This window comes from Notothenia rossii (assembly GCF_949606895.1).
Source record: "Notothenia rossii genome assembly, chromosome: 7".
Classification (NCBI taxonomy): Eukaryota; Metazoa; Chordata; class Actinopteri; order Perciformes; family Nototheniidae; genus Notothenia; species Notothenia rossii.
The window spans coordinates 73,999,073-74,026,398 of NC_136905.1; the positions used below are offsets into that span (position 1 = coordinate 73,999,073).

Sequence of the window (27,326 nt, forward strand, 5' to 3'; positions counted from 1 at the left end):
CTCTTTCTTTAGGCAATTGCAGTGTGGTATATCTTATCCTAGGTCTTTTACCCCCCCATATGAATCTTGATATAAGCTTATCCCAGCTTTGGAACTGAATCTGCGGTATATTTATCGGCAAGGATTGAAATAAATACAACAAGCGTGGTAAAATGTTCATTTTCACTGTATTTATCCTGTCAATAAAACTCATCGGGTAAGTTGACCATTTTTCGAAATCTTTCCTTATATCTTTGTCGATAGTTGCTTTGGTACAGCTTTGCTACATTTTTGGTTATGTTTATTCCTAAGTATTTCATTGATTTAGCTTCCCAGTTTAAATTAAATTCTTTTAGTTTTTGATTTGGAGCGCAGTTAAACATAAGGATTTTAGTTTTAGATATGTTTAATTTGTATCCTGAATATTCACCAAATTGTTCCATAATTTGCATTAGCTTTATAAAAAGGAGCTTACTGGATCTTTCAGCATGATCATGATGTCATCTGCGAAAAAGGCTAATAACATGTTTTTGTTGACTAATTTCTATTCCTGCAATAGCATTTTCCTGTCTGATCATTTGGGCTAATGGTTCTATATATAGAGCAAACAGGGTAGGGCTGAGACAGCAGCCCTGTCTAGTTCCTCTTTCCAATGTGAATCTGTCTGTTAGTGAGCCATTAACTTTAACTCGAGCTGTTGGTTTGTTATAAATAGACTTAATGTATTTAATTGTTGTATTACTGAATCCAAATTTCTCTAATGTTAGATATAAAAATTCCCAATTGACCCTGTCAAATGCTTTTGCCGCATCGAGACTAATCAGTGCTGCTGGTATTTAATTTTTTTGTATTCTATGTATGATGTGTAACGTTCTTCTGATATTATCATGCGTCTGTCTGCCTGAAACAAAGCCTGTTTGGTCCTCATCTATGAGGTCTGGTACTATTGTTTGTAGCCTGTTTGATAGTATCGTAGTGTAGAGCTTGTAATCAACATTAAGAATTGAGATTGGTCTATCATTTTGGCAAAATTCTTTATCTTTTAGTGGTTTGGGGGTAACTGTAATAATTGCTTCTTTCCATGAGGGGAGAGTATCCTCTTTTGACATGATCCGATTAAAGGCACCTAGTAGCAGTGGAGACAGTTCTTTTTCTAGTTTTTTGTACCACACTACCTGGAGCTTTGTTTGTTTGTTTGTTTTCAGTTTTCCGATTGCCTTATGGATTTCATCTACAGTTATCTTTGCTGTTATACGTTCATTTTGAACTTTGCCTATAGAGGGCAGATCCAGTGAGTCTAGGAATGACTTTGTACGCATATTATTTGTTGGAGACGTTTGCATGTAAAGATCTTTGTAATAATCTCTAAAGATATTTTCAATTTCTTTGGGTTCATATTTAGGTTGATTTGTTTTAGGGTCATGTAGTTTGTTGACTGTGATTGCTGCCTGTGGCTTTCGTAAACATCTTGCCAACAACTTTGTAGCTTTGGGGCCTAATTCATAATAATTTTGTTTAATATATCTTGCTTTTATCTCCATATCCTGATGTAGTAAGTTGTTGATTTGGTTTCTCACCTCTTTGATTTGTTTTTGTGTATTTATATCACTTTTTTCTTTATGTTTTTGTTCTAATTGTTTCAGGTTTTGTCGCTGCTTTTAATTGAACTATTCATATCTTAGACTGCACTGTAACTTTTATCCATGTATTTTTTCTTTTAATGTTTATTTGATTAACTTTTCTTTTTAATGACTCATTTTAAATGCCATTATCTTAATGTCTTTCATTTTTTGTAAAGCACTTTGAATTGCCTTGTGTTGAAAGGTGCTATATAAATAAACTTGCCTTGCGTTACTTTCAGTTTCCACTTGAGTTTTTCAATCAGTCACTCGCTTTGCTTGTAGCCCTAAGTCGGTGAACTGGGGGACTTGGACTTTGTTTTACTTGCTAGCATAAGCACAATTCAGTGCTGGAGTTTGTCTCATCTAGATTTATTTAAGTGTATCTTGCGCAAAGAGCACAAATAATTCACTATGTTAATCTCCCTAATAAAGCAGGTGAAAAGGTAAAGGAATCCGTTGATTGAAACAGTGATCTATTCACCTCCAGCACACTGTTTGAAACCCTTCTTTAATACAGGAAAAAAATAAAATAAGTGTAGAGTGTCGTATCAAGTATAGTAGACTGCAGACTAACTCTGGAGATTTGCTTGGAAGGCAGAAATCCTCTCCCTTTAGCGGCTGGAGATAAATCTACTCTCCCTTAAAAGAGACTGATAGAGTTAATTCCAGATACACTGGCTTAGCAAATCCATGTGCTTCACTTCAAAATCAATACGAGCTGCCTTAAAATGATATAAGGATGATCAGTCCAGGGCAGCATGTAATCGTGGAATCAGATACGGTCCTGAAATCATTACATGTGACGGTATCAATTCTGCTGTGCCTTATTAGAACTGCTCACAGGGAACCTTTTTCCATTCTTAGAAGTAAGAATAAAATGGGAGACATCATAGGACTGAGTTATTAATGAATGGAGCCTCAGAAAATAGTCGCCTGCGGACAGTAAAATGTAGTCTTTTCAAATGCATTTCAGCATTAAGTTCAACAAGAACAAAGAACATTACATTTAGGTACAGCACGCCATTTTCTATTAAGAAAAGAGTGTTGCCTTCTTGAGTTGTGATCAGGATGGTTGTGGATTATTATTGTATCCTCCATTCACAACATGTAACAAATGAATGCCTTCTAAATGTTTCCGATCCCATTAAACAGGCACTTTGCTCACAGCCTGCAGGACGAACAGGAAGAAGCATCTTTAATTCATCATACCCTGAGAAAAGAGTATCAAGTAAGAGCATTAAGAAGATTCACCTCTGTGAGATGGTAGCAGCTACATGGACTTCCTGTAGTGAATGCCCAGTTTGCAAGCAAATTAAATGTCAAATATTAAAACACTTGATAATATAAATGATGTAGATGCATCTTGAAATTCATGAGAAATGAAACATGCCAGCGACAGGGTACTTTCAAAGTGCTGAGGTATCACTTTGTGACATGACTCATGAATTAAGTCCAATGTATAGCTACACCTCAGCCCTGGCAGACAACATTCATGAATTGCATTAATGGAATGGACGGATCAGCATTTCTACATGGTCTCTATATTTATGAGTAGAGGTGGGGGGGGGGGGGAATACTCAAGTGTTAAATGTTTGTTTTTCCAAAGTATAACTCAGCGTATGCCGTCTGCATTGTTCTCTAACCTCAGCAGGAGGGACAAACAAATACTTACTTTGAGAGCTGAAAGGCGTTTTCTGCCAAAGAGCCCGATCGATAATTCTTATTCCGATCCTCAATCACTTACAGGCAGTTAACAAGCCACTTCCTCTCCCTGAGCAATGGAAACACCCGTTTATAGCAAAGGCTTGGGTTTTAAAAGATATGATAATGCTATTTTATTTCTCTTTCACACACTTGGGACTGATAAGGGGACGACGGAGAGACATTTATTAACTCTTGGTTGGCAGCTGAGAGATTTACTCACAGGCTTTCCCCACAGGAAATGTATTAAGCAGAGGTTGTTAGCCAATCAGATTCTGATACGACTCAGATTTTGATTACTTTCATTTGTAAATTACCTTAACAATGGATATAATAATGATGAAAAAGCCAAGTGTACCCCAAAATCTGGAACAATCTCTCTGCCAGAGCATGGAGAAAGTGTTGCATTGTACATCAACACCCCGCAGTTCCATTTTTTTTGAGAAACATAAGAAAATGGAGGAGATACTGAGGTGAGATGTGTTTGTAAACGGACACAGGAGAAGCTGATTTTGGTTCCTGGTTTTAAAGAACATGCACAAATCAATCCGCTGCCTCGGTCCAGGCACATATTTTATTTATGCAGCACTTGACGTATCAGACACCTTTCTGGCTATCAAAGGAATTGTAAATCAAGGCAAGCCACAAACACAAGGACAGTGTACCAGACTTAAGTTAACAAAGATCTCACTCTGGGAAGCAGCAAGAGCTAATACGAGGAAAAGGGCACAACAGAGCCTACATTGTGAATGTGTGAACATACTGTCAGTGAGGAGGATTTCTGAAACAATTACACAGACAATGGTAGATTCATATCAGTAATAGCTTTCAAACGTTACATTTCCATCTTTTACCGCCCTACTTTACATTAAAGGGGACCTATTATGCAAAATCCACTTGTTCATGTCTTTTAAACAATTATCATGTGAGATTCTGAAAGTTTCAGGGAAAAAAATTCTCTCTTTTTGTCCTGATCCATTTATATAAAAACCTGTCTGAAAATGAGCTGATCAGATTTTGGCCACTTTGTGATGTCATAACTATTTGGCTTGTGTAACCATTAGCCAATCACTAACCAAGGTAACCCCCCCACCTTATCACCTGAATCTCCTCCTGGAGCACCATTGTGTTCTTTTTAACCAAATATCTCTCAGAGGGGCGTGGGGAGGGGCTCCTTATTTTCATCTAAAGTAACAGACAGAGAATCAGCACTTTTGAAACAGGGCTGAAACAGAGGGGTTTATGGGATGCTACAATGCATGATCTGTTTGGTATTTAGAGCAAAACACTTCAGAGACATGCTTTGTATATATCTGAGAACTATAATATATTGATGAAAAACAGTATAATTAGGGATGGGTACCGAGCCCCGGTATTAAATGGGGCCCGGGGCAGAATTATTAAAGACCGTGGTACCGTTAAGCTCCGACGTTAGCGGTCTTCTTATCGGTACTGGAGACATTTAAAAAATATATGTCATATGTATTATTGCTTCATAAACATTATATTGCAGTTTTAGTTTCACCAACTCCGTTATGCAATAAGACTACAAAATGCGTCTATGATGTATTTTCGATCTTTCCAATCCAGACGAGATCTCTCTCTCCCACGTCTGTGTGTGAGGGGGCGGTTTACACACACGCGGCTGCTACATGCATGCAACAGACACACGGCAAAGATGGCGGAGAGAACCAAGCACTCCAAGGTGTGGTTAAACTTTACCCGTCTTGAGGTGGACAATGCTTGTTGCCAAAAGTGCAATAGGAGTTTAGCATTTAAGGGCGGTAACACAAGAAATGTATCTTGCAAAAGTGCACCACATTCAGACGGAGAAATGCACCATTTTCGACTGTCTTTCTGGTAGCTTTCTTAGCCCCATTCACGAGTAACGTTTCCACGTCAGGTATGTTATGCATGCCTTAATCTACCTGTATGCCCAACCTGTGTGACTCTATACGACTGTGTTTTTGCAGTAAATACTTATTTTGTTTATTTTTTACAGTTCTGTAAGTTAATTTAAAAATGATTTACAATTTGTTTGGTTCATTACCTTTTTTTTTCCCTTTCTCAAAAGAACCGATAAGAGTATCGTTAAAGAACCGGATCGATAAGCGGTATCGATACAAGTAGTAGTACCGTTAAAACCTTAACGATACCCATCCCTAAGTATAATAGGGGACCTTTAAGTACTATATCCGAGGTTAGGAGCGTTGAGATATTTCCCTCCTTTTTTTTCTCCGACATCTCGTGGTCTCTTCCAGTATCCACAGCTCCGCCCTGTCTGAGCGGGTATGTTCTGGATATTTTACTGCTCGGGCCTCCTTTCTTTCTGGCTGATAGTTTCATGCATCTCGCATGGTCTCTAATAACAAAATAAGTCTTTCATGACAAGCAGTCTCAGAGGTCCCCTTCACTGAACAGATTTAGTGGCTGCACCTGTAGATTAACACAAGGGAGATGCACACAAAATCCCATTTGTCATTTCTATCCAATTATAATGAATCACTTTTATTCCTGGAAATATAATATGTATTTCAAACTTTTGTGCGCTTCCAAATAGATCTCCAATTTGTTTTAAAGTTAATTAAGGAAGTACATATTCACATCACAATCGAGTATACATTAAGACTAAAACTGCCTCTTTTTGCACATTCTACCTAATAAAATGTAATTAACACAACTAGCTGTACCTCGTTTTGCAGCTCTTTTAACAGAGGTGGATGTTTTTTGCAGATGTACCAAAGGTTTGTCTGCCAAACATGATACATTGTACTGGAGGCATGAAGCCAGGATGCTTGTGCACTGTGCAGTGTCGATTTTCAAGATGCATCTCACTTTGGTAAGTCCCTGTGTGCTGACAAAGAGCAGGTTGAACTGTTGCTAAGGTCAACTTGTTGTGAATGTACTTTTATCAGCAAAACATTTTCAAAAACATAGTCACCGTTAGATATAAGCTGCTATAGTTAAACCCCCTGCCCCTATCCCCCTCTGCCTACATTACTCCCCTTAATCCATTCCTGACTTATCCTCTCCCTAATGGTAAAGTTCATTGTATTGATCATCTACTTTCCCCTTCTTCCAAACTAATGACCCAATCCATGTACACTAACGTCACTGCCGTCAGACAGCTAAATTACTAGATTTCTGTTTGTGCTGTTGTCAAGCCTTAATAGACCGATAGCAGTGGTTGCTGTGCATGACATTGCCAAGAGTTATCATGGGGTGCTGTACATTGTGAGAGAAAATGTGTTCCTTCTGCAGCATATACAAGAAATGTGTTGCAATGACACCCAACACTGAAACATTTGTTGTTCATCAGTGAGCACCTGACAGTAGATGTTTTGCTAATCGAAAAGCTGACCGAAGCATCAGCAACACCGGTTACAATAGTTTCACACCGAAAAAACACCCGTACGTGTAAGTTATGCAAATGAAATGGGAATAGGAAATGGCTAAAAGGGACCAAATGATGTGTTGCATTTATACACCGATTCCCCAGGCCCACAGTAGCGATGTAGGAAACAATGGAGAAAATGAATTGCAGCTGAATAGAGGGCCATATCCTGAAATAGGAGTACTTCTTGAAAATATCTAAGAAGTGGACAGAAAAGAGATTTTAAAATCGTAATTTTCTATAAATATATACTTTGATTAAAACATGTTTAGGTTTTAATGATTAATTATAAGCTGCATAGAGCTAGTGTTTGTAAGTTATCCTGTCATTACTAAGAATTCTATATTTAAAACCGAATGTCGTAAATGTTTGATTTGGAAATGGAAACGTATCGTGTTACTGATGGCCATTACAAAAGGTCAACTCACTGTAGAAAGATGTGGCAGACAGATGCGAGCCGCTGTAGTGAATGATCGGTAACGCACATTAATTTGTGGTGCTACACTTTACCATCCCTAAAAACTACTTTTTCAATCAATTTCACTTACTTTGTCCGAAGCTTACCACATACATGACCTGATCCATCATCAATTACACTTCCACCTTGTTTGACCTCCAAAGGATGAAATGCTCTACACATAACAGCAGGTGGCTACTTTATGCATTTCTCTGGCAACTCCTTGACCGAAGGGGAAACTGTTATCTAAATCTCGAAATAGCTGTGACTGAGAAAAACGGCCATCCCAAATATCTAGAATTAGAATTCACAGCCAGGACATTTTGTAACAATCTAAGAATGTCAACACATGGAGAAACAAAAATGAACTCTGCTGGAATAAGACTTACTTTTCAACCCAGATCATAAAAAGATGTGTCATCATATGAGCCATTTGTACTTCCCATATCTTCAGAGACACTTTTAATGCACTGTTGGAAAGTCAGTTGGACTGAATAACCGGAGTTGGTTAAATGTGTCATTGTGAAGTCTCTAAGTTGAGCAGAGCATCAGCTAATTATATGGATGGCTGACTTTTATAAAGCCTGGACTCCCCACTCTTTTTTTCTTAAAGCCGTCTTCTTTCCTCCTTTCCTTTTTCCCTTCATTGCACACTGCACAGATGAGAGGAAGGTTCTGGGCAAAAGCTTTGTTTGCACCACGAAGATGTCTCCTACCAGGTATGCAGGGAATTGTGTTGACACGGTTTCTGATCTTAGTAGGGAAGGTATTGAGAGAACACAGTATCAAAAACATGTGTGGTGTGGGCCTCTTCTTGAATAATTACCTCCTCAATGGTTCCTGAGTGGATACATCACCTCATCCCTTTGGGCTATTCCCTTCTACCATGTGCCATCAACACTTTCACAACATTCAGAACAACAGCAAGCCAGGAAAGATGCCAGAAACTAAACCTCTTCACTCTGAACACTTCTGTCAAAACAAGAGAGAAAAGTCATGAAGTCTTTAGGATAAGAAGAACCGCACCTAGTTCTGTTGTTTTAATGACACGCTGGGACTGTGAGTGGACCCCAAGCTGGGAAGGGTTACGCTTAAAAAATAACCTCAATTTAAGATACAGTTATACATGGACAACACAACATCTGTAAACGAAATAAAACAACAGCTGCAAACTTCAACCTTCAATTAATTTTCTAGCCATAAGAGACGAAATAAAAGAATACCAACCAAGTATTTTGCTTTATCTCATCTTTTCCATCTCCCACCTCCTCTGTGTCTCCTGAGTGAGCAGGAACCCTACTGTTTAAAGTGGAGCTCCACCCAAAACAACAAAACAGTGAATGAGGACTTTAAAAAGGGAGCAGAGGGACATGTTCCAAACAAAAAAACGCGCACTGACGCCACCACGCCAATAATCATATTTCTTCTAGAAAGAAAAGAATTAACCCTACTGTCTCTGCTGGAATATAAGAAACAGAAACATAAAGCAGGGGCTGATGAAACTCTCTCATGAAGCAAGATTTAAGGTTTGTTCCTTGAATCAAAGTGCTGTCTGTCTGGATAGAATAACAAGCAGACTGAGTCAGACAGCAGAGGACAGAGGAGGGGCTGATGCAGGAGGATAATAGATAGTTTGGCTTCGGAGAAGAAAAAAAAGCACTTTGAAGAGAACCGTCAGAACTACTGGGGAAAATACACATTTCCCAAAAAGAACACACTCATTTTCTTCAGACTGGATTAATCAAACTGGAGGTTTTTGTCTGCGCAACAGCACACACACGCGAGTCCACCTGCAGAGCACCTGAGCTGAGCCTTTCATCTGTCCTGTCCACCTGCTGTGCGTATGTGTGTGTGCACTCTGCAGCATGAGAGTTAGTAAAAGATATATCAGAGACCATACATATTGGATCATGCAAAGGCTGGAAAGAATGTCCTTAAAAGGCAATGGGCTTCTCTCTAAAAATGTTCCTGTTCTTCATCATGAGAAATGTTTGCAAAATAAAAATACGCATCAATGACTAATGTATTGTTACCCAGGTTGAAATGCAAGCGTTAGAAGCCTAAGGGCCATTCAAAATATTTGCTGTAGATCTAAAAAGAGAAAAACATAGAATGGACAAGTGAAAAGGATCAGTGCATAGTTCTCCTAATTGGAGTTGAACATTTGAGAATGTATTAGCAATAAATAAACTGCACACACCCTGCCAGCTCCGTCACTGCTGAGTTCATACACACTGCACACACACACAACAAATCCTCGCTCTTTATTTTCCTCAACCAACCAGAAAAACACTAGATTTCACTCGTCTCAGTACGGTGGTATGAAGGGAGATGATTGGCAGGTTGAGTTGAAAGATTGGCAGTTTAATAAAATCAGACAACACACAAACAATGTCCTCTCTGTCTGGGTCTGGCACTATCTCTCAACTGCACACGCTACACTTAAACACAACCTGAGTTCAATAAATATCTTGATGTAAAAAAAATGTAGAGGCTTAATCCATGGTGGAGGCTAAACTTGTGCCTGACGGGCTATTGGGTTAGCAGAACACTGGTGGAAACCTGAAAGTGTAAATACATACACATTCAAACCAATTACAATTGTGAATACCTGTGTACTCTTGTTCCGAATAACCCAGCTTCCCCAAATGTCTTTTTGGTGTCTATATACGCCGGGATCCGGAGTCATGGCTGATCGTGTTGCTGTGGTCCTGAGCCCTGAATCGCGAGTCGTGGCTGTGCCTCTTGCTGTGGTTCTGGATCATAAGTCCTTGATGGATATCCTCGTGGATTCATCTTCTTATTATACACACATGCACTTCCAAAAATGTGGACTACCTATGTTGCAAATGTATTATCTTTTCAATTTACACACGACATCTATTGCACGTCTGTCCGTCCTGGGAGAGGGATCCCTCCTCTGTTGCTCTCCCTGAGGTTTCTCTCATTTTTCCCTTTAAACTGTGGGTTTTCTCCGGAAGTTTTTCCTTGTACGATGTGAGGGTCTAAGGACAGAGGGTGTCGTATTGTCATACTGATATTCTGTACAAACTGTGAAGTCCACTGAGACAAATGTTACATTTGTGATATTGGGCTATATAAATAAAAATTGATTGATTGACTATAAAGTGACAGTTTTAGCATATGCTAACATCTGGTCAGTGTTGCATACTTTACCAAAGCTTCAAAAAGATTGCTTTTCCATCTCTTACATTTCTTAATATTGCCATCTTCCTTACCTTTCTCTTACATGCTCAGGTCACTTAAGCAATAAGACCCTCATCTTGGCCTAGGGGTGATTAGAGGCAAGAGGTTGAGGCTGGTGTGAGAGTTAGGGCTGAAGACAGTTCATGTTTTTAAAACAAATAGTAGTGCTACTGCAAGAACCTAATAAGTGTAGACACAGACTGCCAGAGCCCACTGATGCAAAGAGGTCTTGGAGTGATGGCAAAGTACACACACACACACACACACACACACACACACACACACACACACACACACACACACACACACACACACACACACACACACACACACACACACACACACACACACACACACACACACACACACACACACACACACACACACACACACACACACACACACACACACACACACACACACACACACACACACACTAATAAGGACTGTTTGAGTGGGCCGTTATGTCTCAGCTCTCAGTCAATACTAAGAGGCCAGCATCAGTCACTGCTGTGCACTGTCCCTGTGAGAAACCCACAGAAAGCATCTTTCTTCACAAGAGAACAAAGACCACCCCCACACCCACACCCGACCCAACCTTGTCAACAAACATTGGGCCAGACTCCCAGAGATGTTTGAAAAAGTTTGATCAGTTAGATATAAAGTGAAAGTGAGACCAAACTGAAAAGAACCCCGCTCAATATTTCATGCAGTTTTGTCAGGAGGAGTTGATCGAGTGTGTTTAATCAACACAGAAATGAGTTCACCTTAACGTAACTTTTTTTTCCTTTGAAAAAATTGAATTTCAAGTCACTTTTGTTGGTATTTGCTTCAATGCCGGTGTTTAAATGTGTGAGTAGTAGGTCAAAGATATTTTTTGTATTAATCGTTTTCCCATTGTGTTCAACTGAAGAACTGACAAGAGCTACAGCTATTCCACGGTTTAGGTAAAAAGATGAACATTGTGGAGATTAGCCTTCATTTTGAGGGGATTATACCTGAGAAACATTTATGTTTTTCTTTGACCTTGAACTTCATACCTTCTGTAAATCTCTACACACATTTAGTGTTATCGTGCGGTGTTAAAACGTCCCAGGTACTTATAAATATGTATCCATGGTCTCTCTTTCTGTTTCCATCTGGATTTAAGGATGGGCTAACCTTGTCAAGCACACAGAGAGCCCAATATGTATTTATGTGATCACAAAAAGTCAGAGTTATGTGTTCTAGGACTCTGTAACCAAGGTCATAAGTGATCTGACTTTCTATGCAGCCTCGTTTACCATGAGTAACACAATCTGCTGGCCCATTCATCTCTCTATGGAATCAATAGCCGCAAGGCCGCTGATGATGAATGGAGCTAAATGGAAAGTGCATTTTACAAACTTGTGTGGTAACTGTGGAATAAATATATTACAGGGCCTAGGGGAAAACATCGACACAGGGCTGTGATAATGAAAATGACAGAATACAATCTTTATCCCACCAATAAAGACATAGGTTGAAGATAGACAGGAGTGACATAATGTTAACAGTTATATATCATTGACTTTAAGCTATTCAAATTGAATAATCCCTGTACAAAGAAGTTTAAACCTCAAAACAAACAAAACTAAGATAACAAACACGGCACCAAACCACACCAACAGAGATGCACACTAACCAAGTCAACAGCACGAGCTTCTCAGCATGTGATCAACATACTGTAAGACCCAGCCTACAAACAAAATTAACATGTGAACCAACCCACAAAATAACATGCCTGCATAAACCCACTGCGCATGAATACACACATAAAACATGGATGCCCACATGCTTCCCACAGAGAACACATTAACATAAGGCATCAATGACCGTTTACATGCGCACAACTACCCTGATCATGGCTTATATCCCAGATATGAGTTTCAAACATCATATCCTCAAGTCAGAAACCCATACATGCTATCTGGAAGTTCTAAGCAGAACAGCAATGATAAGAAATCTGGGATACTGTTCGGATCATGTTTTCAAGCTTATGAATAAAATACATTCTAAACCACAACTTAAAAATGGGATAATAGTGTGAATATAATAACACTAAGGCACTAGAACATTTGCTTACATGAAGCGAGGGGATTGCTTGGTTAATATAGGCGCTTTCACACCAAGTACTTTGCCGTACTTAGTTCCCAGTACTTAGCTCATCAGAACTCTTTAGTTCTGATGAGCTAAAGAGCAGATCGCGTTCACACCGGAATAAGTCCCTGGGGGAGGATTAGGCAAATGAAGCCGCTGACGTCACTTCTTCTGCTTTGGGTTTACTGGCAGGCTGCAAACAACTTCACGGCGTATACTGCCACCCCAAGTCCCCGGCCGGAAGTCCCCGGAGTTGGGGACTGGCTTCAGTAGAAGCTTCTGGCACTCCCAGCAGCTTCTACTGAAGCCTTCCGAGTAAACCGCCAGAACGCAGACACCTCCTCATCTCCACCGCTCCCATGTTTTCTTTTGTGTTGCCATAAGTTATTCTCTCTCCGTTGGTGCTCTGGGCTAATGCTAATAATACTAATGCCAGCAAATACAATGGCGGCTTCACAAAACCTTTCCGAGTTTTACGGGCGTGGTTTGCAATCGGCCAGCCAATCAGAAATGGGAGCCTTTTTCTCCCATGAAAGTACCTGCTCTCTAGAAGGGACTAAAAAGGGGGTGAAAAGGTTCTCATGAACTAAGTTCTAGTTCAGGATTTTTTTTGTGTGAACGCAACATTTCAAGAACTATCGGAACTACACTGGGAAAAGTACTCCGGTGTGAAAGCGCCTATTGATTTAGAAACCAACCTAAGGCTCTACATTTACTTCACTAAACCTTCCAACCTGTAGTAGGGGCGTTTATTGATCAGGACAGATGTATAGACCTAATGATCAATGACCCGATAGCAGCGATGAGAGAGGGCAGTAGAATAAATGTGATAGCTTGGAACAGTGTATTTGTCAGTGAAAAAAGCTACAGCTCTTAAAGACCTGAGTCATACTCCAGTGACTTGCTTGAAACCTGAACACAAAAGTGATGGCGGTTAAACCTAAAGTAAGCAACAACACCGGCCCAGGCTCACTTAAGCTGAGCTTGAGATGGACTTGCTATTCTTATTTTAGTGAGCCGCTTTGAACAGAAACTAGACCTCCCCTGATGCAGTTACAAATACACATCTATGTAAAAAGGGCAAGAGGTGCATATGGTATGAGAAAGGAAGAAAATGTGTGTACCACAACAACAACAAAAGGAATGAAAAGCATGCAGCTAAAAGTCTGCTCCAGTGAACGTTCAGTGTCTTATCTTGCTCCACTGGCCTCACATCTCTGCTGCCAAACATTCTGTGGGCGGTCCAGTTTTTCAGCGCTGAGATCCAGCCATAAAGGCGCCGCATGAAGCCCAGTGATCAAAGAGAAAGCTCACTAACCAACAAGGTCCAGCTTTTGGCTTCTCTCCAGGACACTCCTCCCAGGACCCCTGATGTTGTTGTGGAAGTTATAACAGGAGTTTCTGTGTGTATTTGAGCCACTCTCTGTGAACGTGTATGTGTATAAGATCAAAGACATCATATAAGATTCATCACAACACTAGAAGCAGCTACTTGTCACAGAGGTGAGGTGAAGCCAGAGCCAGGCAGCAGAGTTTAATGTTGCATCACATTTGGTTACACAGAACTTAAACATCTAAAAACATAACATTTGATCATTACAGCCAGAAATAAGAGCTAGGAAATAAAACATCCTCAATGAGTCAATGACTCATCATGATTTAAGTGTTTGACTATGATATATCAACGGACCTTGGCCGCGTTGTGTTCTCCCCAAAAACCACACCACATTTCACTCTGAAGGAGACTGAGATCCAGACTTAGAATAGAACCCACAAGACTGTGATAGCAAACTGCAAAGCAAAGTGGACGACATGCACAGTTTGTACAAAATAGGTTTGAATATAAAATATAATCATGCATTTAAAACATGTAGGCACAGCAGCCTTTTGTCAACTACTGATGGCAGACTATCAGATAAAAAAGACTCTTCTAATGGAAAATGAGTTCATTGCTGCAGGCAATTTCAGAATATGATGGTCCCACTTTGCTGACATACAACTGAATTACAAGATGTAACCCTGAAGCCAAACAAGTCTTGTTTTCCTGGAGCCACATGTTCTTCTGAAACAAAAAGCACTGCTCCTCAAGTAGCAGCTGTCTAGGCCTTGTTGTTCAACTGATAGATGTGGCGCTCTACCTTAGACAAAAAGCCATGTGTTCAGCCAATTCAAAGACTAATACACTGAAAGGACATTGCAGACGGCCAATTGCATAACATCCATTAGTTGACTGAGAGGGGGTTTATTCTAAAACAGATAAGAAACAAATGCAAGTATGCTTCTGTATTTGCGGTATTAGTCAGAGTGGAACATTTTGTTTTTCATGTATACAAAGTATGACAGAATCACAGCCTATGGAGTTGTAGTGTTCATCCTTGCACCCTGCTTGAGAGTGCCCGAGGTCTCTCTAAAGTACAGTTCCTCTTGCTAAAGGCTTCCTCTAGGCGTGACAAACCACATGATTACATAACGCTGCAACTACATGGTCCCTCAACCCTCAACTATCTGCTACTGTAGCCATGAGACTGTCAGCGGCCCCCTTCCCCCACCCTTCACAGCGCTCTCACATAGTTTACACACAGGCTGAACACTCAAGAGTCACACACACCAGTGCAGAATGCTTTAACACTCAGGCTAGAATACAAAAACACACTTTCACACACAAACAACTCGAAACAATGCTTGGCTGGTTTAAAGATATGCCACATGACTAAGTCAACGACATAACAGTTTTGGCCTTTACTGCAGTGCTCCCACATGTGACACAAAACAGCAGCTCAGTCAGGAGACTGTTGGGGAAGAGCAGACAGAAACAAACTTTTAATAGGCTAACTAATGTCAGACATCAACCTTGGCGATTGTCGTGATGCTAGTTGTATGACAGCGTATTAGGGTGTTTTGCAAGTGAAACAAAATAATCAATACGGAGCAGAGGCATGGGGGTATTATTCCAAGTAAATACACAGCACGTCCGAGATGGAAAAATTAGATTATTTGGGAGAAAACTATTTTCTTGATTTGTTTTAGAACATTATGAGACATCCATTTACACATCCATCATATTGTTTTTCTTAGGATACCAAATGTTCTTCTTTAAAATAACCAATATTGGATAAACAAAATACTCTTCAGCAGACAAATTAAATAGCCCGATGCCTGTGCTCAATAAGCAAAGATGGCTGTGAATTAATAGGTTTGTTTTCTCAATCCTACTGTATGTAAAAAAACTGACCTCCCACTCAAATCCCCCAAATGCTTAACAGAAAACGCACCTGTTCAGCTGGGTTATATACACACATAAGTAAGAATGCAACATCCCACAGTACAACCTTAGGCTTCCCCATCCTTGGCATCACTGCATTTAGAAAACATATCTTGCTCCAACCAGAAGAATCAGAGATTTGGGGTATATCCTCCACTGATAGCAGCTTTAGGGCAGTTTAGATTGGCTACCATTTGATGCCTCCCAGAGGATTTAAGGTTGACACTGTCTCAGTCATTCTGATTTCCCTCAGCTAGGTTACACTGACCTACACATTGACACACACACAATCAATAATTATACGAGGGATATTGGGATTTATTGTCAACAGGCGGTCAACATTTCCAAAAACAGTGATAATTGATTAAACCATTAAATCATTTATGATGGGAAAAATGTAAAGCAGTTGCTGATGTTTATAGAAGAATTTACTGCTTTTTTCTATAACATGCCAATTCAAATGAAATTGGATTTCTGGACAGTTGATGGGTTCGGAAAAAAATAAAAGGGTCTCTGGGAATTCATCAATTACAAATCGACAAAAACAATCAGTCAAGCCACTTGTGGGATTCAAACAAACTGCAGTCCACTCTCTAATCTATCGATGTACTGCCATGTATTTTGTTGTAACCAATTTTCTTTTAATCAAGGAAGCTACAAGATCAGATAATCTATGCATTTTAATTACGCCATGCAGCTAAACCGTTGGGATAACCAGTAACTTGAATAGATTTTGGAGCAGCGGAGCTCAAACTGGGCCCAAAGGTGGAGGGGACGTGATGACACTGACATAACAACAAGAGGATATCAAACCGCCCTCCTTTCCACATCAAAGGGGAAATGACTCATCATAAACCTCTCTGAAAAAGACGTTCTTCTTTCAAAAACCTGTGGTTAATTGTGACTTGCACTTCATAGACCTTTGTTTGCGTTTGAGATTTACACAGAAGATCAGTGTTGAGTAACTACCAGAAGGCAACCTTGAATCAACATCGAGTGCGCACCGGCCTTCCAGCTGTACACATACTTTCATTTCCTTTCTTTCCTCCTTTAGCAAGTTTGAACTAGTAGTGATGAAATCTGCTGCTGCCAAGGCAGAGTTTAATATGCATTTAAGTGGCAGGATTAAGAAATTCCATTGATCTGCATAAGCACTTCTTCTGGCAGTGAAATTAATACGCTCTAGCTATTCTCTTCATGAATAATATGCATGGCTAATTCAATTAACAAGCAATATCCCAGCTAATGTTCGAAAAGGTAGAAAAACTAAATAATTAAAACCTCAAATTCTGGTGAATCAATTATTCACTTTCAGCGTAAATCTAATTGATTTAAAAAGGGATTGACCTAAAGCCCAGCAGTAAACTGATTTAGCGTGTCATTCGATTGGCAGGGGAAAGGAAAACATGCTCATCAGTGGGAACATTAGTGGGATATTAAAGGAGACATGCTGAAATGTGAACTTGGGACGCAGCAACAAAACCCACTCATAGTACACAAACACTGTAAAGCCCTTTCAACAGAAACAAAGCAAAGGTTTGTCCTCTGACCTGAGATGCAGATGAAGGTCATGTAGTCTCCCTGACCACCTGTGGCCAGGAAGGGGATCTTCTTCTTGGTCCTCCTCTTCACCTGCGCAGCAACAAGCATCTTCTCATCGTGGGGTATGAAGACCGCCTTGTTTATGGCCGACTTGACGCTCATCTCTGAAGAAGGCAGGAGTGAACAGCTGGAGAGTAGTTTGAGTGGAGAAAATGAGATCCACACTTCCTGAAGAGCAGAAGAGAACAGCAAGTTAAATTAGCAAAAAATGTTGGACCAGGCTTACAATATAAAAAAATGCAAATCTAGAATTTCCTTCTAAAAGTCTACACAATTATGACTTACATTACTTGCATCTATTTTTAAAAGTTTTGAGATATATAACTTTTTCATCCAATGAAATAGTCTATGAAAACGGTTGGCCCTATGTTTTGGGTATTAATAAATGAACAAGGTAATGACCGATAGGGAATTACATGTAACATTGTGCGTGTGTGTCCCATTTCCAACTTTAAAAAAGCAGCACAAATAGCCTTAATTGATCATATAGGTTTCACAATCTTTTTTGTATTATTACTATTTGTCTCCATTGGCATTACTGTGATTGGCACAGCTGTTTCAGGGCAGTGAGAGCAGTCATGTGACTGCTGGAAAGGATATCTATTAATCAACAAACCCATTGACCGCTACTGCACTTCAGCAAGCCCTTTTGCACTTACTGCTGCTGCATAAAATGAAGCAAACATCAGAGGCACTTGGAAAGTCACATTGTCTGTGCTCCTAAAGCTAACTGCTTTACACTTGCATGTAAAAAAAAGCCCCACACTATATGCACTTGCAACCCCTCATCACAGGTTGTTTGTCTGAGTAGTGAGCAGTTTACGGCCAGCTGATAAAGACACACAGGATTTTGATAGCAAATATTAACAGCAGGAAAAAAACTAAATAAAAAGCTGTTGAACTGTAAAGCTTGGTTCTGTGTTCACATCCTCAGGCCAGTCACTCCCTTATGGTACTTCCACAAGGTTCCATCGCGTTGAAGCTTGCCGGTGGGCGTGTCTGGCGCGCGACCAACAACCAATCACATTCATCTCCAGCCCCGGACACACAAGCACGCGGTTTGATTGGCTAATGCTTGGACTGGCATATAATTTGATTGGCTGGCGCTTCCGTCGACGCTTGAAAAGTTGAACTTTTCCCAACTGTCGAAGCGAGCAACGGAGGCAAAGCGACGCAATGCAGTTCAGCAAAGTTTGACATCACCCCATTCAAAGTGAATGGGAAGCGTCTCCGTTGAAGCACGCAACGGAACCATGTGGACGTACTGTTAGACTCCAAAACGACATACAAACAATCAATCTACATACAAACAATCAATTTACACTATACTGCTCAAAGTGTACATCACGATGAAGTAATGAGTTTAAGAGTTCCAAAACGTAGATTCTCTGTGTTGCAGCCAGTCTCTACGCTCCCTCTCTTTAAATGTTTTGCCAATGTTCTTAGTGGAAGTACAGGCCCTCGCAGAGATGAAATGTCTCGAGCTGAAGCTGTTAAGAGTACTGGTAAGTCTTACTGATACAGAACAGCAATCATGTTTCTATTATTAGAAGCCAATGTCTTCTTGGAACTGTATTTTGTTTGTGGCTGGGAATAAACCTCAAGAGACACAGAAGTATGTCTGATGTTGCAGGGAAAACTGGGCTCGAATGCACAACACAGCCAAAAAGAAGTGGGAGAATTGGTTCCAAATGCTCTCCTGAGGACCATGGAGCTTAATTACATGAGCTTAATCATTCTCTCGGCCACACACAAGAACTCACAACCACATCCTGCTCAGCCCACCCTGATGAAGCGATCTGATCAGTCAGTTTCAACCAGTCGATGAATTACTCTACTGCAGGCAAAGCCAGTCAGACTTCAGAGAAATGCCTTCATTGAACTGGCTGGCTAATAAATGACAGATGAGGAACAAAGACCAAGTTGTTTTCTAAAAGTGAAACAAGTTTTAGACTGAGTGCTCAGCAGTTTAGGAGTCAAAGTTGAATTAACTTAAAAGCACAACTTGCAGCAAGTTTACATGGACAGTAATAAAGTGCATGAGCCAACTTCTCCACCCCCTTTACTAGCTACTGAAAGGCTGCCATTGTTGACTAGTGATCATTGTTAAAGGAGGATTACGTCAGGTCAGAAGGAAGAATTCAACAGCAGTGAAAGCTTTAGATACAATGTTAGGCTTACAATATAAAGCGATAACACTTTTATTGTTTCATTTTTGTTGAGTGTGTCAACTGTATGGTGATTTCTGAGACAGCATTTTGTGGCAGCTTTAAAATGAACGGCATTTCAGACAAAGGTAATGTGTACAGGTGGCACTAAAGTAGTTAAGTATTCACCTTTCTAACAATCAAAATTGAGAAGGAGTCCAACATCCCAACCATTTTTGCTAGGGAAAGCTTCATTTATAGCTGTGATAACAAGCACAGAGTAGTTTTGCAAACTATCTTCTTTCAAAAGCAAGAAAACTTTTTCAAGCTGAGCCTCTTGAGCGAGCCAGGCATTGTGTAAAAACTGTGCCTCGAGTTGTTTGTGCATGTCGTTCTGAGCTCTGATAAAGACTGCAAGACTACTGTGCCAGTGTAACTTCAAAATGCACAAACAGTACAGCACCGAAAAGACTTGGACAGCATGTCCTGTGAATAAATCATATTCGGAGGTCAGCTCTGAATGTATCCAGCATTAATGTCTTCAACAAGGACGGAGGTTTGAACTCTTATGTGTATCAATTCTGTCAGGGCTTTGACACAGTTTGTAACAAGCAAAAAATTACTTAAAGGTCACCTATTATGCAAAATCTTTTATACATAAACATCTGTGTAAAGAGATTCTGAAAGTGTCAGGATGAAAGACCCCCTCACTTTTTGTCCTGATCCATTTATATAAAAACCTGTCTTAAAATGAGCAGATCCGATTCTGGCCACTTTATGATGTCATAACGATTTTGTTTGGCCAATAACCAACCAAGGTAACATCCCCCCCACCTTCTCACCTGAATCTCCTCCTAGAGCACCATTGTGTTCTTTTTAAACAAATATCTCTCATACCTCATTCACACCAACGGTGTTTCAGGGCCGGTTCGGAGCTGGAGCTTGAAAAAGCACCGGGTTTTCCTGTTCACACCGCAGCGGAGCAGCCACTTAGCTCCGGAATCCGGTTTGTTTCAAGCACCAATATTTTTATCGGCTAGAGCAAAAGCACCGCATACGTCACGCTTACGTCGAGGCGGGGGCAGGGGGAATCGGAATCGTCGTTGAAGTTGATGATTAAGAAAAACCTAAACGAGTAGCGCTTCAACACAATCGGGGCAAAACGATTCCACAATTCTGTAATTTGTCATTATGCCAATATGTACTCACAAATGTAAAGTAACTGTCCTAAATGAGTTCACCCCTTCCCCTGGGTATCTATCCTTTAACATATCCTTCTCTTCTCAGTTAATGGGATAATGAATAAGAAAAGAACATTAAGGTGAAATCTTGAAAAAGCTAATCGTCTTATTTTCCTCGAACAAATGACACTAGCAGAGTTCCTCTCTGTGGAAGCCCTTATCCGTAACATGGCTCCCTCATCTCCTCTTTCCTCCAGCTGAGAAAGAGGGTTGCCCACATATCCCTGCAAGCTGTCACCAGGCAAAGGGGAGCGCCTACCCCCCTAAGGTGGCCTGCTGAAGCATGACGGGAAGGAGGGATGAGGGAATGAGGGATGCGAGGAAGAAAACAAGGAGGATGATGAGGAGGAGGAGACAGAGGGGAGCCTGGAGGCAGGGAAATGTAGCCAGTGACAATGCATAGCTTATGGTTTGACTCGAGCAGTCTTATGCAATGCTCGCAAAGCAGGGCCACGTTAATGTACTGGAGCGGCTGTGGCAATGAAAACGACGTACATATATTTTACGGCTGCTTATCACCCCATTTCCAAACACGGCCCTTTTCCAGAACACTTCATTACTTGTGGCCGTGTGTTGCCAAGCCGCACTGCTGCCTGGCTGCGCTCTTGCCCAGTGTGTTTATATGAAATCTGTTCAGTCTGCGCTCACAGCTCGCTCTATGACCTCATTGGGTTTTTGTGTTAACTTATTTTAGCATCAGTCCTGCTCTCAGCCTGTGCTCACGAGCCCATAGGAACCTTCCACTGTAGCAGGAGTTGCAGAAGAGAGGGGCTCAAAAGACAGGTGGATGCCACAGGCCTCATCACACTGAATGGAAGGTGTATCTTTACAAATACACAAACTCAAATTCAACCCACCAGGCTTTAGAAATACATGTAGGGAGGAACCGCCAAGTATATTTACTTTTCTTCATATTGACTGTCAGAGAATTAAAGACAATAAAAATGGATCACATAGATATGAAAAATGTAGCTGCAGTATGTGCATGGACTCTTGACTAAGACAAACTGAGAGACATCTAAAACGTACTGCGATATTGACATGTATGTGTTGTATATGTTAAAGGTCACCTATTATGCAAAATCCACTTTGTCCCCTCTGTGTAAAGAGATCATGAAAGTGTCAGGAAAAAAGATTCTCTCTCTTTTTGTCCTGATCCATTTATATAAAAACCTGTCTGAAAATGAGCTGATCAGATTTTGGCCACTTTATGATGTCATAACGATTTATTGGCCTGTTTAACCATTAGCCAATAACCAACCAAGGTATTTTTTCTGCTGTACCGAAAACGTACCGAACCGTGACCTAAAAACCGAGGTACCTACCGAACCGAAATGTTTGTGAACCGTGACACCCCTAGATGCTACAATTATCTGTATGGTATTTGGAGCCAAACACTTCAGAGACATGTGTTGTATATATCTGAGACCTATAATAAAGTAATGAAAAACAGTATAATAGGGGACCTTTAAAGAAGACATATGACATTAGGACCACGAGTGAGAACAGACTTAGGTCAAGGTTAAGTTATGTCACGGGTCGGGCAAACAAACGTCAGTTAGGGAACGTGTACACAAGCATCAGAATTATTGATAAGCATGGGAAAACACACATGTGCCTTATCACCACCACTGAAAGGGAATAATAACTTGCCAACTTTGTTGGTCTTCGATTCTGCATTAAGATGTGTTGTCAGCTTCAACTATCAAGGGCTTCAAAATCCCCTCTCTGTACACAGCCTGCATTGCAAAGCCTAACAAGTTAGTTTGTTTTGGAAACTGAAAATGTTTCTGACTATTTTCTTAAAATGGTGAAGATAATGCATTACTAATATTCTAAAAACCACACTAATATATACGGTGTAGTTCTGGGGTTTGATGTGCAGTATTTGAGATAAAGCTGAAACAGTGTACCTAAAATGTGCATGTTCAGAAAAGCATACAGTGCACTAGACTGGTATGTCAACAATCATTTTGTGTAAACAATACAGGGAAAATAACCAATTTTACAACCGCAGAGAACGATAAGTAGAGCAAAGTTAGAAATATCACTTGCAGTTTGTGTGTAGACTAACCTTTGCTGAATGAGTATGAAGTACAAAACAAGATTTTGGAACATTATGAGCGATGGCAAGATAAAAAACAGTTAATATAATAATTCATCCACTTCTCCCACTGACATTAGATTGAAGTAGTTTCTTTATTCCACTCTTAAGGAAGTGTGAAAGAAACACTTTGCCTCATCTGCAGTTTATCATGCATGACTTTCATGTTGAATCGTTGCTCTGTACCAGGCTTTACATTTGACAGAAAAAGCATTCCACAGTGTGCACGTATTCATAAATTACATCAGATGTGGTACTTTGAATGAGCAGTATCCATCGTCGCCACATAAACAGATCCCAAATGTTATAAAAGAATAGAGAGAGTACAGTCTACACTGCTGTTTTCTTTTTGCATACAGTAACAGCCAGCCTGAGATGAATTGAAATCTAATTCTACACAGGCCGCTAGAAAAAAACAAACGAAAACTGTTGACATGCGCAGTAAAACCCTGTCAGTCACACATCATTTGCAGGTATCAGGTATCATGTTGATGACAAGAGCCAATTATGCCAAGAATGATTATGCTGTACAACTACACTTAAGTTCCAACTGGGGAAAGCTAAATCTGGTGTTTCATAATACATGAAAGTCAGTAGAATATTCTTAATTAAGTCAAATCTGATTGCTATGATGTTTTAGTAGACAAGGATTTATAACTAGCAAAGGACACAGGGCTGCAAGAGTATACACTTGAATAAAAAAACAATATCAGGCTTTATAAATGATGGCAAACTCTACCAACAGAAATTATAAGTAGTACTGCACCTCAACCATGTTCTTCAAATTCAGCATCTGAATCACAGTTTAAAGCATGACAATGTTAACGGGACACGAAACTAACTAGAAGTTATATTCTCAAAAGAGATTCAAGGTTTCGCACAGTTAAAACATGTGTGCACTGCAAAGGGATCAAACTGATGTTGAGATAATGATTGGGGAAACCTATAATAGCTGGTTCTTCTGAGAGAGGCTGGGACTGCTTTGTAGGAGCCACTTCATCCTTGAAGGCAGTTTGTTTGAAATGCTCTCAGACAGACAGAGCTCTTTCGAGAAGGAGCATGAGGGAGGAGAGGAACAAAACCATTTCTGGCTTTAAGATCCTGCTCATAATTAAGTATAAGATTTGTCTTTGAGCTTGAATGTACATTGCATTTTCTCTTCACTACACAGTAAGTGTGGCAAGCAATGTACTTTTTATATGGTGGGACATAAGGTAAATGCACAGTACACTGAAAACTGCACATATAGCTATTTCACAATATATAAATAAGAGTTCACAAAAAGAAGAGCTCTCCATAGAAGCAGCTGGTTGAATAGGACCTTACTCTTTTACCACAAAAAGGAAAAGGCTATGGCTGCTCAATTAAATCGTATTTTAAAATCGCAATTACGATTATGGCTTGCAACGATTCCGAAAACAACGTAATCGAAATAAAACGATTATTTTTGTATTAACTTTTTATTTTTTTTATTTGTATTGGTTTTTCAGTTGAGTTATACTTAAAGTTCAGGGTAATGAACTGTTAAAAACATACTGTTCACATTTTTTTTCTCCACATGTTTTCAAAGTAAATGGATAATTGTTTTTAATAATTGTGATATCAATTATTGACCCAAATAATCGAGATTATGATTTTTGCCATAATCGAGCCGCCCTAGAAAAGGCCCGTCTATATTTCTCAGCAGCTGGTGAAGGTTATATAGAGCCAGGGAGGATGAATCAATGAATTACATGTCAGGCCCCCAATGAGCTGATTCTTTATAGCTCAGCATGATGACGATAAAACATTTGGGAGGGACTGAATTGTCGTAGGTAAATATTTGAAAAGTAAATATAAAGCACTTACTAATATTTGATGTCTCAAATACAACTGAAGAGACAATGAACTATTTGTATTCTAGGGAATGGGCTTGAGGCATTCATTCAGGATACAAAAGTGAATGTATAATTAGTTTGCATAAGGATAAGCTAAAAGCGCCAGCACTGCGTGTCTATGTACATAGCCAAAAAAAGGAAGAATGGATTATACACTTCGTGCAAAATCAGCAAAACTTCTGATGTAAACAGACAAAAGACAAACCAGACGTATGTCAAAATGTACTACTTCTCCATTATATGTCTAGCATACTGAGTTAATGCAAAGGATATTAGCAAAGGGAGCCTGCGAGAAGGAAAACCACAATCTCAGGATTCAGATTCCTCAGGGTCTCCAAATCTTACTGTCATCTTGTCAGACACACTGACGCATCACGTATCATTATATGAGCAACAAAAAAAACAAGGCTCTTTATGTCTGCCTTCAAGAATATCGGTGCTTTTTGGCAATAGTACGCTGAGGTGGTGGACACACAGGGAGGGGGCCAGCTCGACTCGTTTATATTATGCTGACTGTAATTGGACACTGAAGTACGGAGAGGCTTAATCTTATCTTTTATGGCTTGCCATAGCAAATTAGGACTCTTGTATAGGATGCAATATTTTAATGTAAGTGGGGAAGTTAATGCCATTAGGAATCGGGTAGGATTAGGAGACTCGCTGCTAGTCTGAACCAGACATCCCTCTGGGTCTGAACCTGCCACACACACAGCAGGGGAGACGTGTGGTAATTGGTGTTCATAAATACAGGCATTCTAACTTTGGATTCAGCAAAGAGCAAGCCCAAGCATTTTGGATCCTTAAAAACAACCAATATGAAGTACAATTAAAACATATATATAATGAAAGTGAGAAAAAGAAGTCTGGATGGTTTCTTTTTCTTAAAAAATAAGACAAAACGTGTTAAATATGATTTCAACAAAGAACAGGACTTCACATTTGGTCACTGTGAAGATACAAGCCAGTTTAGGAACCAGAAACTGACCATCCTATATAAGAAAAAAGGAGGTTTCTGTCAAGATTAAATGATTGGTTTCACCTGAGAACCCAGGTAGTAATTTTCTATTGTTGGGGCCCAATGTAGCCTCTGGGGGGCTAAGTAGCAGTTTAGTTTGCGTATGTCTGAGCCTAGTTCTGATTTAGTGCATACTCAATAACACCCAAAATTAAAAACACAGCCCCAAAAACAAGTTTTCAGTATAGTAACACTAATTTAGTAATGCCACCGTCTGTTAAATATCACATTTAATGTTAATCAATATATTGACTAATCTTGGGTTTCTGGGATAAATGTTTTTTAAATGTTATTCCATATGATTTGTTTGCACCAGCACAAACCACCACATGTACTTTATATACTTTTGATTGTATGTGCATATTGTGACCTTGTGAAATAATTGTCATGTATTACTTTACGAGTAAACAGTGATGACACATAAGTAAGACAATCATACTACTCGGCTATTTAAAGTGGACTACACCCAAATTCACTTAACTGGGCTGAAAAACATTTCACTGGAATATTATCACTTCCAAGATATGAGTAGACGGGGTCCAACTTGAATGAAATTGATATGTTGTAAGACTTAAGGCTTGACAGTGACACCATGAATGCATTTGTATTGTATTTTCAACCCCAAGTCACTACAGCCTGCGTTTATGAAGACAGTTCAGGTGGGGCACGGTGCACCTCCATGAACACCATAAAACACACATTAACCTGAGTTAATTTTCTCAAAGCAGAGGTAAAAATAGTTCCCCATCAAGTTTACAGAAGAAACGTTTGACCACGCTTTGTTTCCACAACACAAGCACATGCATATATTCAGTTAATGAGCCAAACAACCCGCGCGCACACTTGTCCTGAATCCAACCGTAAAGTGGTGGAAAGTGTTGACGCAGTATTTTAATCCTACGCTTCTCAATAAAGCGAAAACTGATTCTACATTAATTAAACTTGACCACACTATTACTATTTGAATTGAAATGTCTATAAAGAAGCACAGTCTGGAGTTAGCGTTACTTACCGATGTGTTTCAGTAGTAATTTCCACGTGTGGCGGGTAACCGAGTCCTTCGGTTAATTTCTCCAGCTGCTGTCACAGTTTACTCACTTTCCGCAGCCTTGTTTTTCCCAGTCTCCTCACACTAAACGGAAGTCTTTCACTTTTAACATCGCGTCGACTTTACTTCTGCGACAGTTGTTGGTGTGTAAGCGGCGGGAGGAGAGTTTGTTTCCTTGCTGCTGTTTCTGCGCAGAGAACGTCTGTCTGGCTGACTGACTGCTGCTGTGTGTGTGGGGGGGGAAACCAGTAGCAGGTTCCCAGACACACACACTCCCTCCCCGCCAATCACGTAGGCTACAGTGACACACCACCACGTATAGGCATTTCACATCTGCATGTATAAGGAGTCTCTTTGAAGTGCCAAAGACCCAAGCCAGTTTATAGTATGAAATGGAGTATTTTAAATGGATGTTTGTGAGTTAAAGTTAAGTTCTAAAGCATATTTAGAGCAACTTTTCATGTGACATGTTACTAGTAGCATGGTTGTTAGCCTGAATATGTTTACAAAAACACCATAGGCTACAAACATTACATAGGTTAATACCACGGC

General features: G+C 40.0%; 1 protein-coding gene across 2 annotated transcripts in view; it reads right to left on the reverse strand.

The window, feature by feature from the left end:
* stxbp6 (syntaxin binding protein 6 (amisyn)) overlaps positions 1–27,049 on the reverse strand; it is a 66,254-nt gene extending 39,205 nt beyond the window's left edge. Inside the window, exons 1-2 of one of the 2 annotated variants that reach the window (XM_079693033.1) lie at positions 26,739–27,049; positions 17,291–17,510 (exon numbers count right to left, since the gene is read on the reverse strand). In XM_079693033.1, the coding sequence (XP_079549159.1) occupies positions 17,291–17,444 (154 nt within the window). In that variant the 5' untranslated portion in view covers positions 17,445–17,510; positions 26,739–27,049. The remainder of the gene's footprint in view (positions 1–17,290; positions 17,511–26,738) is intronic. The other variant, XM_079693032.1, reaches the window with a different exon arrangement.
* Positions 27,050–27,326: the final 277 nt, after the last annotated feature.